This window comes from Orbicella franksi, chromosome 2 (assembly GCF_964199315.1).
Source record: "Orbicella franksi chromosome 2, jaOrbFran1.1, whole genome shotgun sequence".
Taxonomy (NCBI): Eukaryota; Metazoa; Cnidaria; class Anthozoa; order Scleractinia; family Merulinidae; genus Orbicella; species Orbicella franksi.
In genome coordinates, this window is record NC_138146.1 from 25,120,538 (window position 1) to 25,136,351 (window position 15,814).

Below are 15,814 nucleotides of genomic sequence, written 5' to 3' on the forward strand. Positions count from 1 at the left end.
TCTGTCCTAATTTCTGTTAGGTTCTATCCATGAAACAACTCGGCAAAATAGATAGTTAAATATCCTTCGTAGAAAGGAGAACTGGAAAAAGGTCTGGAAACATGAAAACTGACTTGTTCTCTAAGTTGCAACGTGCGGCAAGAAGAAACTAGGGTTCTAGGGACGGGAATGTTGTCGGATAAAAGTCGGACAGGAGCTTATAACTTATGGGCGGCCCCCTGCTGCTGAAGACCTACATTGACATTAACAAAATAAATGACCTGCGATCAGGCGTTTTTTTTTTTTCACTCAAGTGGACTCTTGCGCCCGGGGGTGGGGGGGGGGGGGAATTCCCTATAAAAAGGATGGGGCGCTCGTCGGAAATGTCGAAAAGAACCCCTAGGAATAATGTTTTGTGGGCGTGGCTTGAAATTTCTTTCATCCCAAAAATTAAAAGGTACTAATTCTAAAGCTGCGCAGTAACTGACACTGACAATGCCCTAAAGGTAACGCAAAAGCTCCCGGTGTGGACCTTTTAAGGCTGAACACCCTAACTGGTACGAAACCGCTTTTTTTACCCCTTAAAGGTGCGAAGAGCATCCCTGTCTTTCTTATATAGGAGTTCCCCCTCCGGGCCCTTGAGTCACTTCGAACAAATAACGACACGTTATCGCAGGTCTCAAAATTGACAAAGTTGTTAGCGCGCACGGGACCTTAAGCTATCACAAATGACCAAACATATTTTTGATTTATCGCGTCAGAATACGGCACCAGGAAATACTCTTGGTTAATCTGGCTGCAAATTCACGACCTCACTGACATATAGTCTTTGAGTTATGTAGTATTTCCGTCACTAGACTTGCGCCAATTTGATCGTTACGATTTTTATGACAAAGTTCTTTTGCTTCTTTTTGAAATAGATTGCCTTGATCCATCATTGAGCAAGCGCTAGGTTACGCGTGTACAAAGTGCAAAGTTTTTCACTTCGTGTGTGCCGAGCGCAAGTCGAAAAGGTCCCGTCTTCATGAAATACTCGAGCAAACGATCATCTTGGAGCAAGTCTCGTCCATCTCTTGTTTTCCGATATTCTCAGTGTAATTAAGCCTCTTCATTAGAAGGTTTATCTGTACAGGTTTAACTGCATGTACTTAGTAACACACAAGAAACATGCACTTTCATAATTCGTCGTATTGAACATATTAATTATTTTAATAACATACTATTTACACAGGCATTTACATCAAATTTGTCTTCATAAAAATAAAACAAACTGATCTTCTCCCTAAAACTTTCTTAAACTGTACAGACAATTCACTTCTTTTGGTTTTACTAGCAAGTTCACAAGACTTCTGTTTACAAGTCTCTGAAGTAAAGATTAGGAAGAGAGCAGACAGTCCATTCTTCCACTGGATTTGCGTGTAGAAAATGACCAAATTGACAAGCTTCCTGTTTTAGTTTTAACGCTGCCAGGTCTGTTTCACAGACTGAACTCTGCCTTTGAAGGCTAATTTCATTGTCCTGGAGAAGTCTGTATAGAAATAGAAACAAAACGGTTAAGCAATTTAACTTAGATAACTTTACAGCTCGGCGAAGTTGAAGCCGGGAAGTGGTCGGTGTGTAACTCTGACAACTGGAAATATTGCGTTACGAATCTTACGAGAGACTGCTAAATGTAGCTAATTTCAAGTGGGTTTTAGATGTGTTTATACTTTTTATTACAAAAAGTAGCATCAAGCCTAATAGCGCTTGGATAAGACTGGAAAGCGCATTCATTGCACCCAAATTTGCGTGCCCGCCATTTTCCTATCGCATTTTTTGTTCCTCCGTTGGTTGTCATAAGCCAACGTATGTCGTTTGAAATAAAAGTTCAAATGATTTAGTAGAAACATACACTTACCTGAAGTTCCTGTCTAGAAAATTACATCGCTCGTCTGTAATATTAACTGCAATTTCCTCTAGGAAAAGCTTTCGCTCTAAAGCTTGAACCTCTTTCTCCATTTCAGCCACCGTGCAGTCCGCTTTGGCACTCTCAGTGTTAGGAACTGAGTCAGTGTGGAGGCAACTTTGGTATTGATCGAGTAACCTATAGAAACATGAAAAGAAAAAGAACCGCTTTTTACTACACTGGGCATTTACACCTTAGTTTATGAGAGAGGACAAATAATCTCTTTTTTTGTTTTAAGAGTGTCTCACTTTCCTACAAATGATAAGACAGAAGCGAGGAGATTATTATCTAATTTAACCATATATAAGCTGGTGTTCAGACGTGTTCCCGCACTTCTTATCATTATCGTTCCCAGCGTCCAACGATTTCCTTAACCGACGCGGGGGCCCTGGAATAGAAAAACCGAACAGCTCTACCAACAATAGTGACTTCAGACTAACTGCAATTGATCTTTTTTATCAGGCTCCGGCGAACGTTTAACAAACTCGAAAGGGCCGGCTAGAGGGGATTGGAGCGATGGTTTATCCTCTCGTGTGCGCCGCATCCTTTCTCTTCCCGGTCCCTTCTCGTCTTAAACTCGCTTCTTGTCTTTGGGGATTGCAGTCTAGAATGACTTTTTCACGAGGAACAAAAAGAGAAAGAAAAAGATAAACACAGAAATGCTCTTCGTGTAATTAAAATTGCCGCAGTAGGCCTCAAGCCGAACACTCTACAAAATAACAAACTTACTCATTTTCAAGCTGCAGTTGTTCCTGGAGACGAGCAATACACTCCTCTGCTTCTTTTAACTCCTTTCTCAGCTTTCTGTTTGACACAAAGAGTTGATTATTGACTTTTTAATATAATTTTCATGTCGACTAGGCACTTTGTTTTTACAAAAGTCAAATGCGCTGCCAGGGAATACTAGTGAACCATTTTGAATTGTGGCCTTTTTTTCAAATCGCGAAAACTCGTTTGGGCAGCATAAAAATTAACCTACCTTTTGTGGTCCTTTTTCTCTTTCCTCTTCGACTTATAAGAACTCCAAGCCAGTCCCATTTTAACTGTTCACGCTGAACTTTTCAAACAAAATTACAGAGCTTTAAAAGAGACGGCTAACAAGACGCTTCTCTGTTTGCGAATGAAGTGTTTTACATTGTGACTTAACAAAAGAGAGGAAAATGCGCGCGCTGCAATAAGCCAATCAGATTTAGCTTCAACAGCCGTCACTCAAGCGCGAGCAACGACACGTAAGTAATGGATAACATGGAAAAAGAAAGGTAGACGGTTCCTCAGCAATTGACACAAATGCGCCAAAAAAAAAAAAATAAGAGATCGCTGGATTGCTAAGATTTTAAAGATGTCGTTATCGTTTTAGCGCCCGCAATACTTGACGATTCTTCGCGGATATGGCGCATCTTCAAAGAAGTTGTCACGTTTTACATTCGTATTTCACTTTGATCTTTCCCTTATCATCCTGAATTTCGTTTTGCTTAATGTTTATAACCATAAAAGGTTCTAGATTCTACCTCTCAATTCTATTATTTTCCTCTTATTATATTGTGATTGTGTCATTATCTCAGTAGCAAATTTAAATAAATGATCCTAATATATTGTAAGTAGCCCCTTCATTTTTCTCTGAGGCAGCGTCAAGCCGGGTTTGAATAAAACCGGAGAGTAACTGTGCATCGATAGTTTAAATTCGATAATTCTTTCAGTCTTTCATTCTTTCTTATAACAATAACAAAAGGTGCTACTCAATTAACAGCACCTTACTGCGGAGCATAGATAACATGAACAGCAGAAGCAGACATTGAAGGCAGAAGTTCAACCATAAGCAAACTTAATTACTAAACCTGTTCTGAACCCCCCCGGGGGGACTTCCATACAAAAAGGATGGATCCGGTTGGTCGTATCTTTAGGGGTTAAAGACGCGGTCTCAGTAACATTTAGGGTGTTCAGCCTCAAGAGGTCCACAGCAGGAGCCTTTGCGGTACCTTTTAGGGTATTGAGTGGAAAAAGAATATGGTAGGGAATGTGTTGTGTTGGAATTGTTGCCTCTTAGGGGTGAAAAAAAATTCCAAGTCACGCCCACAAAACAGGATCTTAGGGGTTCTTTTAAAAATTTCCGACGAGCACCGCCGTCCGTTTTAGATGAGAGTCCCCCGGGGTTCTGAGCACGGTTGTTTTCTCCTTACAGCTGAAGGGCAACCCTAAAAGAACTTCCTGAATCCGGAATCCGGAAGGCCAATGAAAAAAGGACCTCAAACTTCACCTCTAAGTGAGAATCTAAACGACATGTGCGTCATAATTTGATATTAAGCAGACTGGCAGTAAGCATGCGGGTATGCTAGTAGACACTGTACAAGTAAGCAATGTCATGGAGAGTAGGGTTTCCGTCGGCGAGTGGCGGGCAGCAAGCTTTACCTCGACGGTCGCGCCTCTCACTTTCTATATGCCGCAAAGGTTAACTTGGCTCGTCTAAATAAGTTGGTTTTTTCCAACCTTCAAGATTAATTCCAGAACAACACTATTTTCACACTGATCAGTGTTGCAAATCACCACCCGATAGTTTTATCCCCCATCATATTAAACTAATTTCTCGAAACGGTTGAACAGTTACATTCGTCTTCTCCTCGTTTACGAACAGATCGGACCACATGATGCTAAAGATGCTTAAAGATTGCCATGAACTCATTGCACGCAAACATCGCTTTGATGTCAATGCTTTGAGAATAGGCTTTTTGCTATAATGCTACTCGCCAGTCTTCTCAAAGCAGTGCAATCTAGACAAGAACCGTGTTCCTTCCCAGGCCAGGTTCAACAAAGGATGGGTAGCTCTATCCACCCGAAAAATTACTAACCCTGATTGAATAGTGATTTACCCTATGACAGCGGATCCACCTCTTGCACAACTGGGCCAACTCCTTGTGTCTTTTGCACAATTACCGCGTACAGTTTGTGGTTGAAGCTGAAAGCAAAAAGCAAAAAACAACAACAACAACAACAAAAAACCCATCATTTTTCCCCCCAATTATTTATTGAACATTGCTGAAGTGACTTATTTCTGTCGTCATTCTTAAAGGAGCTCAGTCACGGTTTGCCCATATTGAAAAGTTTAGTCTCAATTTTTCAAATTCGTCATTTGTAATTCGTGTGAATCTTCTCCATCCTTAGCCATCCTTGTTCCTTTATGGTTTATCATTATGTCTTTGGTGTTTTTCTATCTTATTAAACTGTTATTTTCAGGTTTCCTACCATTTAAAGGTAATTTTGTATGTTGCCAAAATAACTCAAAATACCGTGACTGAGCTCCTTTAATATCAATAATCCGGACTTCGGATTTCGTATTCCGGATTCGATTCTTCGTGTTAGGGTTGCCCCAGCTGAAATCTTTCTGAGTTAAGCTCGGGAATCAATAAGTCATCCTAAAAAAAAATCCCAAAACATAGGCGATTTTCTCTGCAAAGGAATTTTTAGATGCGAGCTGTCACGCTTACGAGATCCGCGCGTACTGGCGTCACATCGACGATAGGAATTAGCCAATGAGCGTGCGAGAAATTTGACAGTGAAAAGAGAATGAAGCGCTTCCGTGCTTCCGTGCATAACGAAGGCTCAGAAGGTTTATCGAGGTTCTTCTCGCTTTCATGTTCAGTCTTACATCGAGATGAGTTCCACGTTAAACAGAATACCGATCGTGGATTTCGGTGCGTTAAACCTCGACCACGAACAAACACCAGGGGAAAATGAGCCAAACGTGAAAGAGCTTGCGAAGCAGATGTTTGATGCTTTTAGTACTGTTGGTTTTGTATACATAACCAACCATGGAATGAACGTGAAAACGGTGAGGCTTTGTTTTTTCCTGTTGTCCAACATTTGTTTGAACGTTCTAAACGAATGTACTCGAGAAAAGGTCTGTTTAATACGTTGAAAGACTTTTCAAAATGTCCGATGTACGTGTCGAGTAGGTGCCGTCGATTATTGGCCGATCAATAACCTCGAAGCTTCAACATCACCCCCCCCCCCCCGGGCAACCACCCGGGCATTTGAACTTTTGAAGATTGGCTCGTTCAAATTCCTGCGCCTCCTGGGCCAAAACTGCGTTCAAATGCCCTATCATTAGTGCCTTTTGGCTTTAGCCCCCCCAATTTCAAGCAAAAATACATAAAATAACAATTTTACAAATATCTCCAGGCCCTATACAAGTTAGCGCCTCTGGCGCATGCTTGTAAGCCCCCCCCCCCCTCCCAATTCAAAATATGCTCAGCCATTCGTGCGGTTCATGCTCTGCAGACAGCAGCTATTTTATGAAAAAGCAAGATCAGCGACTGACTTTCTACACAGTGACCAGCAATTGATTTGACTATTCAATCTTTATAACCTAAAAATCACACAACTCAAATACAGTGAAACCTGTATAATTTAAGGGGACCCCATATTAGGCGGACACCCAGTCTACTAAGTGGACTCCAGCTGAAGTCTGAAAATTTTCTTCCCACATTTTCTGTAAAATAAACCTGCATTCCATGGACACCTCTGTTAAGCAGACACGGACACTAATATTTTGGTGCACAAACCTGCAATAAGCGGACACTTCAAGGGTATTTTACTTCTAGCTGAGACTCCTTTAACATTGTTCAGCGATGTCATTTTAAGTGATTATTCCAGATTGATGCATTGACTCACTGGACAATTTCCTATGGGCAGTGATTGATCTTGGACTGTGTTACAATGTCTTACAAAACAGTTAATGATTAACTATTATTGTGCAACATATTAGAACCTGTTTTGAATGAGCACCCTGTATTAAGCGGACACTGGTGAGGGTCCCAAGGGTGTCCGCTAAATACAGGTTTCACTGCGGTACACTCTAGTTTTCATCTTGTCAGCCATTCACTAATGAAAGAGACTTCTTTTCCTTTAAACTTCGCCATACCTGTAACAACCTCTTGTATTCCACTGGAAAGACTTGACACTTCTGGTTCAATTCACCACCCCACCCAGGGAAGAGTCAAATTCCCCACCCCCAGGAAGGCCTTTAGTGTCAAATTCCCAATTTCCCAGGCACTACCGACAGTCAAATAATTGTGGGTTGCCTGGGGGTTGGGGGGGGGGGGGGGGAGGGATGTTGTAGCTTCGTATTGATCAGTGCATTAATTCCACTGCACTGTGTAGACCCCGGTTCTACTGTCAGTACAAAGCAATATTCACAGTTTACTGGCCTGGTTGACTGTTATATGGTGTAACTACATCTTTCCTTGTGCAGTTAAATAAATAGATAGATAGATAGATAGATAGATTAGATTAGATTAGATTAGATTAGATTAGATTAGATTAGATTAGATAGATAGATAGATAGTTGGTATAGATAGATAGATAAATAGATTAGATAGATAGATAGATTAGATTAGATTAGATAGATAAGATTAGATAGATAGGTAGGTAGGTAGGTAGGTAGGTAGGTAGGTAGCTAGATAAATAGATAAATAAATGATCATATTATGCACTATGACCATTTCAGTTATAAAACTGCTATCAACATGGGTCCTGCGTAAAATAAATAAATAAAATTAAAATACAAAATATGCGAAAAACCTAAAAAGCTACTGTAAATCCTTGAATTATTGCCTGGGGCCCATATTTCAAATTTAGGAGGGGTGCTTATTCGAGGGGGGTGCTTATTTAATTTTTCCCAAATCGTGGCCAGACATGATCATTTTTTTAATACATCATCTACGCATAAACAACAATATAAGCTGTTTATCGGCATAGAAAGCTGATCTTAAAGTTTAAATCGTGGCACTGTAACAGTACTTGTAACATGTATATTTATAAACTTAATGTGTTCCCAAACTGGAACAAGAAACCGTAGGATACACCTTAGAAGAAGTTAGAAACATGTTTCCTGTATTGTAAAGATGTAAATTACTAATGACCATATAAAAAAGGCTGGACGAGAGTGATTAAACACAACAAAAACTATACATCCTTTGTTGTCTAATTACTCGTCCACAAAATAGGGGGAGAAGAGGGGTGCTTAATTGTGGAGGGCGCTTATTTTAAATTTTAACTGATAGGAGGGGCACTTATTTGAAGGGGGTGCTTATTTGAGGGGGCGCTAATTCGAGGATTTACGCTATATAAAAATCTAAAAATATTATTATACATATAAGAGAGATAAAAAGAACAGAACTAGATTTATACAATTGTTATAAATATCTGCCCCTTTATAAAAAAAAATGCTCTTTTTGTCAGTTGAATCATGAGGGATGAATTGTGTATTCAAACATGATTCTGTCTGATTCCATCCCTTGGTCATACGATCAGGTTATGAAAACAAAAGCTGACGTAGGTTCATAGACCACTGAAATCGGCTTTGGAAAATGAAATGCACGTAAGTTTCATGACAGTGGCGAAACCTAAAAGACTAAACAAAGCAGATCAGGAGAGCTGTGAGTGTTTTTGCTTTGCAAATTTCAAATTTGTAGTCTTTGCAGACTGACGACTTTTAATTTTATTGTTTTCTTCCATTCTTACGTTAATTGAGCTTATGCTTCTATTAATTGGTGGTTTTCACTATACTGTCAGGCCATCAAAAATAATAATCGTAACCATTGAGTAAATTAAGTCAAGAATCTGGGATTTGATAGATGATTGCTATTTCACTTTTGTGGGTGTGAATACAGCAATTGCTAGTCACACGAATGAGATACTACAATTATCAGTAAAGTAAGGTGTGACTGAGTTTTGCAGAGGAAGCCTTGGCCTTAAAATTACGGTGTTGACTCAGGGAACTTTCTTCATTTCCTATGGTAACAATGTTGTTGTCTACAATTTCGCGTGCTTTGCTGCTAAGGATGTGAAAGACCAAAAAGTTGCTCCTAGAAACGGAGCTAGTTGCCCCTGACAACAACATGATTTAAATGTTAAAACCTGGATACTAAACTTCCGACGTGCATTACTCAACTGATAATCATAGTATATATTATGACTAGTGGCTTCCAAATTTATTGACAAAATAATTTTACAGCAGATCTATGCAACAATTATTATCATATTGCATGTTTCAGATTGATTCTGCATTCTATGCAGCAGACCAATTCTTTCAGTTGAGCTATGATGTAAAAGATAAATATTCCAAGACTGCAGGGGAAAATCCTAATGGATGGGATGCAATAGAAAGAGAAAGGTGAATACTATATGCATATACAATTGCATCTAAATGAGTTTGAAGTCTGTACTGTACATGTAACATACAGACTGTGTTGTAATATACAGACTGTGTTTATTTTATCCTGTTGATTCAGTGGATCAATATCTTGCAATGACTACTGAGAAAACTAAGTTTAATATGAAGTTTACAATAATTATGTCTTGCTCTGTGTGAAAATGTACATAGTCAATTGCTCAGGAAGTGTTCTACATGTATACTGAAGAAACTGATTAAAACACTCATTCTATTTGAGAGAAAAAAAACAAGTTACATCATCACATTTGCTTTTAAAGTGGCAATCTCTTCAACAGACCATCAGCTATTCTGACTGAGTAGCTATTACCTTTCTTGCTTTGGTGATAACTGAAGTATTTTTATTAATTAACACCTACTAGTGAGTGGTGAGGTAAACAACCAAAATAAATTATGATGAGTAACATGGAGGGGCTAGGGCAAGAGATCCAAGCAAAGTTTGTTACTGGGAGATTAGTACAATGGAATCCTGTCTTATGGCCACGCTAATACAGCCACCTCAATATTATGTACAGCCACTTTATTCTGGCCAAAGCAAAGCTTATTCAGTCATTTTCTTATTTATTATGGCCTGTTGATGACTGGATCAACAGGGTTCCACTGTACTCCAGCCTGATCCAAACCCTCATCCTGTTATGTACAATTTGGGATAGAAGGGGTACAAGTATATCATATACCTTTCATAGAAAATGATACAGTCCCCCTTCACCTATATTGTACTTATGGGACGAAGAATTTCCTCAAAATACTTGGATGCACTAGCCAGGGAGCAGGTATGAAGCTGTGCTGAGAGCACCTGCCTTCCACCAATTTGGCCTGGGTTCAATTCCAACCTGCTGCCATATGTGGGTTGAGTTGGTTGTTGGTTCTTGCCTTGCTGTATTGATGTCATAAGAAATGAAACATGTCGAGAGCATCAAGCCATCATGGTAAAGTCTGTGATGGGTTATGACAATTACATATGTACACAAAATGTGTTTTCTGATCATAGTCCAAATCCAGAGAGACCAGGCGATCTGAAGGAAAGTTATGACTCAAGAGACTTCTTTGAAGATGACTATGTAAGTTGCGCATGTTGTAAACTTGCCATGAGGTGTAGTTCCAGAAAATATCCATACCTCTCCCATGGAAGGGATTTTTTCCAAGATCCCCCACCCCTCTTGAAATTCCAATTAAGCTTGATACATTTCTCTAAATGTTTTGGTCTTATAGAATGCTCCCCCCGCCCCCCAGGAAATTCGAATCTCCTCTGGGGGGGATTAATGGATATTTTTCTGGAACTGCACAATGGAGATCTGGTTAAGGACTGTCTTGGAAACTGTTCTTAATGACTGGGGCTTCAGTGGGAGGTCGGAGGTGGGACGTTCTGTGGCCAAATGGTGCCCAGGATAATTTTCAGTTTTTAAAGTACAGGCTTGTTGAGCCCAATGTTGTGTTATTGGACAAGAAGTACTGCTTGACATAATTTGAAAGTGCCTCTCACCAGATCCAGGTGTAACAAATGGGTTCCAACAAATTAATTATGCAGTAGGGTTTTCCTACAGTTAAAGACGTAAAGTGGACGTAAAGTGTAAGTCTGCAGGCTTTAAATATCATGTTTTCAGGAGGGGAACTTGAGATATCAGATAAAGGGACTTTGCAGGGGAGAGTGCATGTAAGAAATTAAAACAACATGTAATAACTGGTCTTCAAATTATAGAAATTCAAACACATGACGAAAAAAGAAGTACCTTGTGATCATGAGAGGATTGCAATAAAATATATTGTGACAGTAATAATGTAAGGGAGACTTTATGATTGGAATTAAGAGTTAGAATACAAGCGAGTAGTCAACGTAGGGAGTAGTCAACATACAGACATAGTGACCTAGAAAGCCAAAAAACAAAATTGACTAGTCTGATTGTTTCAATTGACACAAAAACTGCTTTGACAAATTGTGGTAAGCATGTTGGGATAAAATGCTTCGCAAAGTTTGAAAAGATTCTGAAGGAGGGGGATGGGCGAGGGGGTTCGGAGCCACCTTAAATTTTCAAAAGTTTGAAATGGTTTGAGCCCCCTCTATATATTATGTATTAAAACTTGGCACTTCGATAAAGAGGAGTCTCACTGAGCTGTTTTTAATTAAAGGTATTTAGAGTGAACATTAAGGGTTTTATAACAGTTTGTATTGTTGCTATTAATAATAATAATCACTTTATTTAAGTGTCGATGTATTGTAACATCTATTGTAACATCGCTTGATAACGAGAGGTAGCACCTGATCAGTCAAAGTTTGTATAACTAGCGGAAAGTACCGCAAACATGACAATCAATTGGCATCCTCCAGGAACATAACTCCATCCCTTACACCCTTTTCGAAATGATTGACGAAAACGGCCCTTCACTGAATACATCGTCTGTGTGAGAATGTGTTCTCCATCAGCTGTTGTGTCGTGCTAAGCGTTCAGCATTTGAAAAACGCTTGAAAGACACTTGGACCTCATTTATGTTCCCTGTTCTATGTTTTTCAGTTGTGGCCAACAGCAGAAGTTCCACAGTTCAAGGATTTGTTGATGAATTTTCAGAGAGAAGCGCATCGACTGAGTTTAAGGGTGCTCTATGCTATCGCGATAGGACTGAATCTGGTGAGCGAAAACTATGACACATTAAACAGTTAGACGTAAGTTATTTTAGCTAACACACAGTAGTAATTCGTCTTTTTTTTTCTGGGGGAATGACTATTGATATGCCGCTGTCTTCTCTCCTAACATAATACTGTACCATAATATGAGGTACACCCGATGATAATGACCCGTCCATAGCAGCTACATGTAAGGCTCTTGTTCACACATGCACGTATAGCAGGACGTTAACTTTACACTAGAGTGGCCGTTGTTGCTGCTATATCCTTCTGAGATGTAGAGAGTTGTGTTTTATTCAAAAATGTTATATATGCTTAGTTCATTTTGTCTCTTTTCCCCAAAGAACAAAAAATGTGAAACATTTTAAGGTATATTTTGGTAAACTTGTAATCACCTAGAACTCAGGGTCACCGATTCGTCAGTGGAGACTTTGTTGTCCTCCCCACTCCTCTTCTAATCTGTAATATCGTAATCCCGTGTTTCTTCAATGGCGTAATGATAATCGCCTCCTTATTGCGTCTTTCAATAACATGCGGACTCTAAAAATCAAAGCTCAACCGACAAATGCGTTTTTCGCTACCGTCAATCACATGTTCGGCGGCTCCTCCCAGCTTCCGACCACTGCCGAACACTGTTTCGTTGTCTGAACTGTGCTCAACGATTTGATTACCGCGCGCTCGGCGGTAGTCGGAAGCTGAGGGGAGCCGCCAAACATTTGATTGACGGTAGCGAAAAACGCATTTGTCGGTTGAGCTTTGAATTTGAGTCCGCATGTTATTGAAAGGTGCAGTACATAAACATTTTCAACAAAACTTTCAAATCGAAAATCAGTGGAAGTTTGTGTTTATGTCGTGTGACTATCATCTTGATGGAAATTATCTCATCATTAATAATGATTCCGTGCCTAAACAGTATTTCTTTGCATCTTTCAATTGTCCCTCTTCAATGAACCGTGTCATAAGCATAGCCGTTAAGAGCAGTCTTCGACCTTGCTCTTGTCAGTGGATCTTTGTCGTTTCTTTTTAGGATCCCCACACCTTTGATTACGCTTTTCAAAACACTGGCACTCGCAAAGGTGGAACTCAAATGCGATTCAATTACTATCCTCAACTAGAAGACACTAAACAAGTAAAACCAGGCCAGCTACGGTGCGGAGAACACACTGACTACGGTGCTTTAACACTGCTGTTTCAGGATCAATGTGGTGGCTTAGAGGTGAGCCAAACAAATGTTGCTGTGATTTAGCACGCTGAAAAAACTCAAACCTCTCTAGTAATATGAACAAACTCTGGCAAACCTGCAAAATACGTGGTAGTAAATGTCTATCTTACAGGTACCCTTAGACGAGGAAAATACTTCGAGTCAAAATACTAGAGAAAATGTACGACCTAACTCTCTTCTTCTCAAAGAAAATCAAATGAGCCTGCGTGGCATGCCCACAAGTTTTAGAGCTACAAATCAACAATTCAAGGGGTTTTATTCACAGACAGTTGGCAAGGGATGAAGACCCAGCCTGTTATCTTTTTTGTGTTCTAATATTTGACTCAAAAATTCTTCTGCAATTGATACGACTTGCTGTAGGTTTTGTCACCAGAGGGAGAGTACATGCCAGCAACACCCATAGAAGGTTCCATTATCGTGAATATCGCTGACATAATGCAGAGGTGGACCTCAGACAAGCTGATTTCTGCGGTAAGATGACAGTTATTATTGCACCTGGTTATGATCAAGGTGTATCAGAATTAATTTGTGCAAGTTTTATTTCGTTCAAGGTCTCTAATTTCCATTATTGAAACGAGAAGTACATCGGTGGAACCGCAATTTGTTGGGATGAAATTATACTGTCTGGCTTCACTAGCCAGGTGGTGGGCATTGTACATAAGAGTAGAAATTGGATCAACGTCTTCGAATTACGCTTGGATTATATTTTGTCTGGCTACCCCAGCTAGGTGGTGAAATTTTACGTAAAAATAGAACATGTATCAGCGGCTGCCTTTTCTTTTTTTTCTCACAAGAGGACTCCTTTTGTTACATGTAATCAGCACACCAAAATACCTTGTCTTTGTTTTGGAATTAAGAGAAAGTTGAAAACGAGTGATGAACAGAATAGGAACCAAAGTTGTGCAAATTTGAGGTGAATTATTACTTGCCTACTTCTTCGCCCTAAGTAATAAATACAAAATTATTGGTTATATTTTAGCGCCATCGAGTTGTGGTATCCGAGAAAGAGATCACTTACCTGAAGCCTCGCCGTTCAATTGCTTACTTCCTTCGGGCAGACCAAGATGCCTTGATTGAGTGCTTGGACCGGTCAGCCAAATACCCTCCTATTACAGGCGGACAGCACGTGTGGATGAAATTGCATTCTACGTACAACTTTTAAAATCGTGCAAGAAGCAGATTTCAGGATGCAAGACAGTTAGAATACAGTTAATAGCTACGCTATAGATTTTTCTTAGCATTATGCAGTTTCTAGCGTGAGCTATGTTGCCTTTTGAAGAACTAACGCTGGAAACTTGTTTTCTACAAAATTGCGACATTGTTGAATCCTATTGCAAGATTTTGAGTAGTGGTATGTACTGTACAGTGCAGCAGTGTTGCACGAAAGTATCCGAGCGAGTGCAACGTTCAACATCCAAAACTCGCACGAAAAAAGTCGATCAATTTTTTTTTTCGAACTTAATCCAACATCATCAACACGTTGTTGCAGAGTGACCAAACCTTTAATTACAATGTTGTAATATGCTGTGTTGAAAGGTTGCGTGCCTTCGGCCGGGCCTTTAGGTTAGCCACAGTAGTAACCCGCTAGGTATTAGCCAAAGGCCTGAGTTTTTTTTATGAAGGACTACAACCTCTGATAGGGGAATTTCCTGCTACAGGAAAGCTAGCACTCGTCTTTCGTGCTGCTTATTCGATTGTTATCGTGAGCTTCGCCTTTGAGTCGTCTCTGTTATCTGCTCCTGAGTTTTCGAGGATGGTGGAACTGTCATGATCTTCGCTACGTCCATACTGAACGTGCACGTGCACGTTAACGTCTGCCAACTCAGGTTTTATGCTTTTAGGGTTTTCGGCCACACTCAAACGACATCAAAATTTCGCTTTCTAGAGTGGAATACATTTGTAATACATTTTATGTATCTTGGAATACATTTTATGTATCTTATTAGTACACGACCCCACAAGCTTGTTAGCTTTGACGTCTTTTATCGTGTATAAATAAAGGTTGTATATATGTAAACGTGACGACAGTATGAAAGAAAGGACAGTAAATGCTGAGTTCGCTTCAGTAAAATTAACGCCTGCCCAGCGTCTGTCAGTCTGGTTTCCAAGCACCCTAGTGTGCTTGATCTTTGGGTGTTGACGATACCATTTATCGTCGCCTTTTTTACAAGCATAAAAGATCTGCCAAACGATCTCTGCACGTCTGCGTGGGAATGAGATAGAATGCATTTATAGACGTAAACGTATACTTGTGGGTATAGAGCTACTTCTTACGATGATAAAAAACAGTTCATCTTTAGATCGTGAAGATGCCTTTTCTTTCCTTTCTTTAAAGTCCTTGTTTTCGTTTTCCCTTTCGCGTTTCTCGTTGTGTGCCTTGTATCATTTGTTCATCGCCCGCAAATGACTGTTTTTCTTCAAAAGGGTAAGGTAGTGACAGCTAACTAACTTTTTAATTCCATTTAATAATTTTAAAAGTGTTCATTTTAGATTGGCTTGTCTCTTGTTTGTCGATTATTTTGTATTCTTGTGCGCATGCCCGGTGCGAATGAAAGTATTAGTTGACAATTGTTCACCGAAATGGAGGTAAATATCCACCACTTTCACCGACACTGAGGTGAATAATTGTTGCATCAGTGTATACCACAAAAGTAGGGTAAGTAACGGACCAAATAACCTGACAATAAGCCATTTTGGTTTTTTTCGGCTGCTCTGAAGGGAATAGACCGGAATAGTACTTCGCTAATCACCTTCTGTTCCAAGTTAACCAATCAGAACGTGTTAAAAGCACTATTCACCTGAGTGGTATATACTAATTTTTGT

The 15,814-nt window shown here is 39.8% G+C and overlaps 2 protein-coding genes across 2 annotated transcripts; one reads left to right on the forward strand and one right to left on the reverse strand.

Annotated features, from left to right (window-relative positions):
* Window positions 1–322: 322 nt before the first annotated feature.
* On the reverse strand, window positions 323–3,414 carry LOC145478895 (uncharacterized). Its single transcript, XM_081457087.1, has 4 exons — window positions 2,904–3,414; window positions 2,654–2,728; window positions 1,877–2,062; window positions 323–1,507 (listed from the first exon to the last, which is right to left on the reverse strand). Exons 1-4 carry the CDS (start codon window positions 2,960–2,962, stop codon window positions 1,333–1,335), a joined length of 495 nt encoding a protein of 164 aa, XP_081313213.1. The 5' UTR covers window positions 2,963–3,414; the 3' UTR covers window positions 323–1,332.
* Window positions 3,415–3,551: 137 nt separating this feature from the next.
* LOC145478887 (uncharacterized) lies at window positions 3,552–15,008 on the forward strand. Its single transcript, XM_081457078.1, has 7 exons — window positions 3,552–5,747; window positions 8,974–9,092; window positions 10,141–10,210; window positions 11,660–11,773; window positions 12,797–12,985; window positions 13,352–13,462; window positions 13,971–15,008. Exons 1-7 carry the CDS (start codon window positions 5,571–5,573, stop codon window positions 14,151–14,153), a joined length of 963 nt encoding a protein of 320 aa, XP_081313204.1. The 5' UTR covers window positions 3,552–5,570; the 3' UTR covers window positions 14,154–15,008.
* Window positions 15,009–15,814: the final 806 nt, after the last annotated feature.

Coding starts and splice junctions, on each gene's coding strand:
- LOC145478895 (XM_081457087.1), bottom strand. CDS start 2,962: ATGGGACTGGCTTGGAGTTCTTATAAGTCGAAGAGGAAAGAGAAAAAG. Junction 2,063..2,653: donor CAACTGCAGCTTGAAAATGA/GTAAGTTTGTTA, acceptor ATGTTTCTATAG/GTTACTCGATCAATACCAAA. Junction 1,508..1,876: donor TTTCTAGACAGGAACTTCAG/GTAAGTGTATGT, acceptor ATTTCTATACAG/ACTTCTCCAGGACAATGAAA.
- LOC145478887 (XM_081457078.1), top strand. CDS start 5,571: ATGAGTTCCACGTTAAACAGAATACCGATCGTGGATTTCGGTGCGTTA. Junction 9,093..10,140: donor GATGCAATAGAAAGAGAAAG/GTGAATACTATA, acceptor TTCTGATCATAG/TCCAAATCCAGAGAGACCAG. Junction 11,774..12,796: donor TCGCGATAGGACTGAATCTG/GTGAGCGAAAAC, acceptor GTTTCTTTTTAG/GATCCCCACACCTTTGATTA.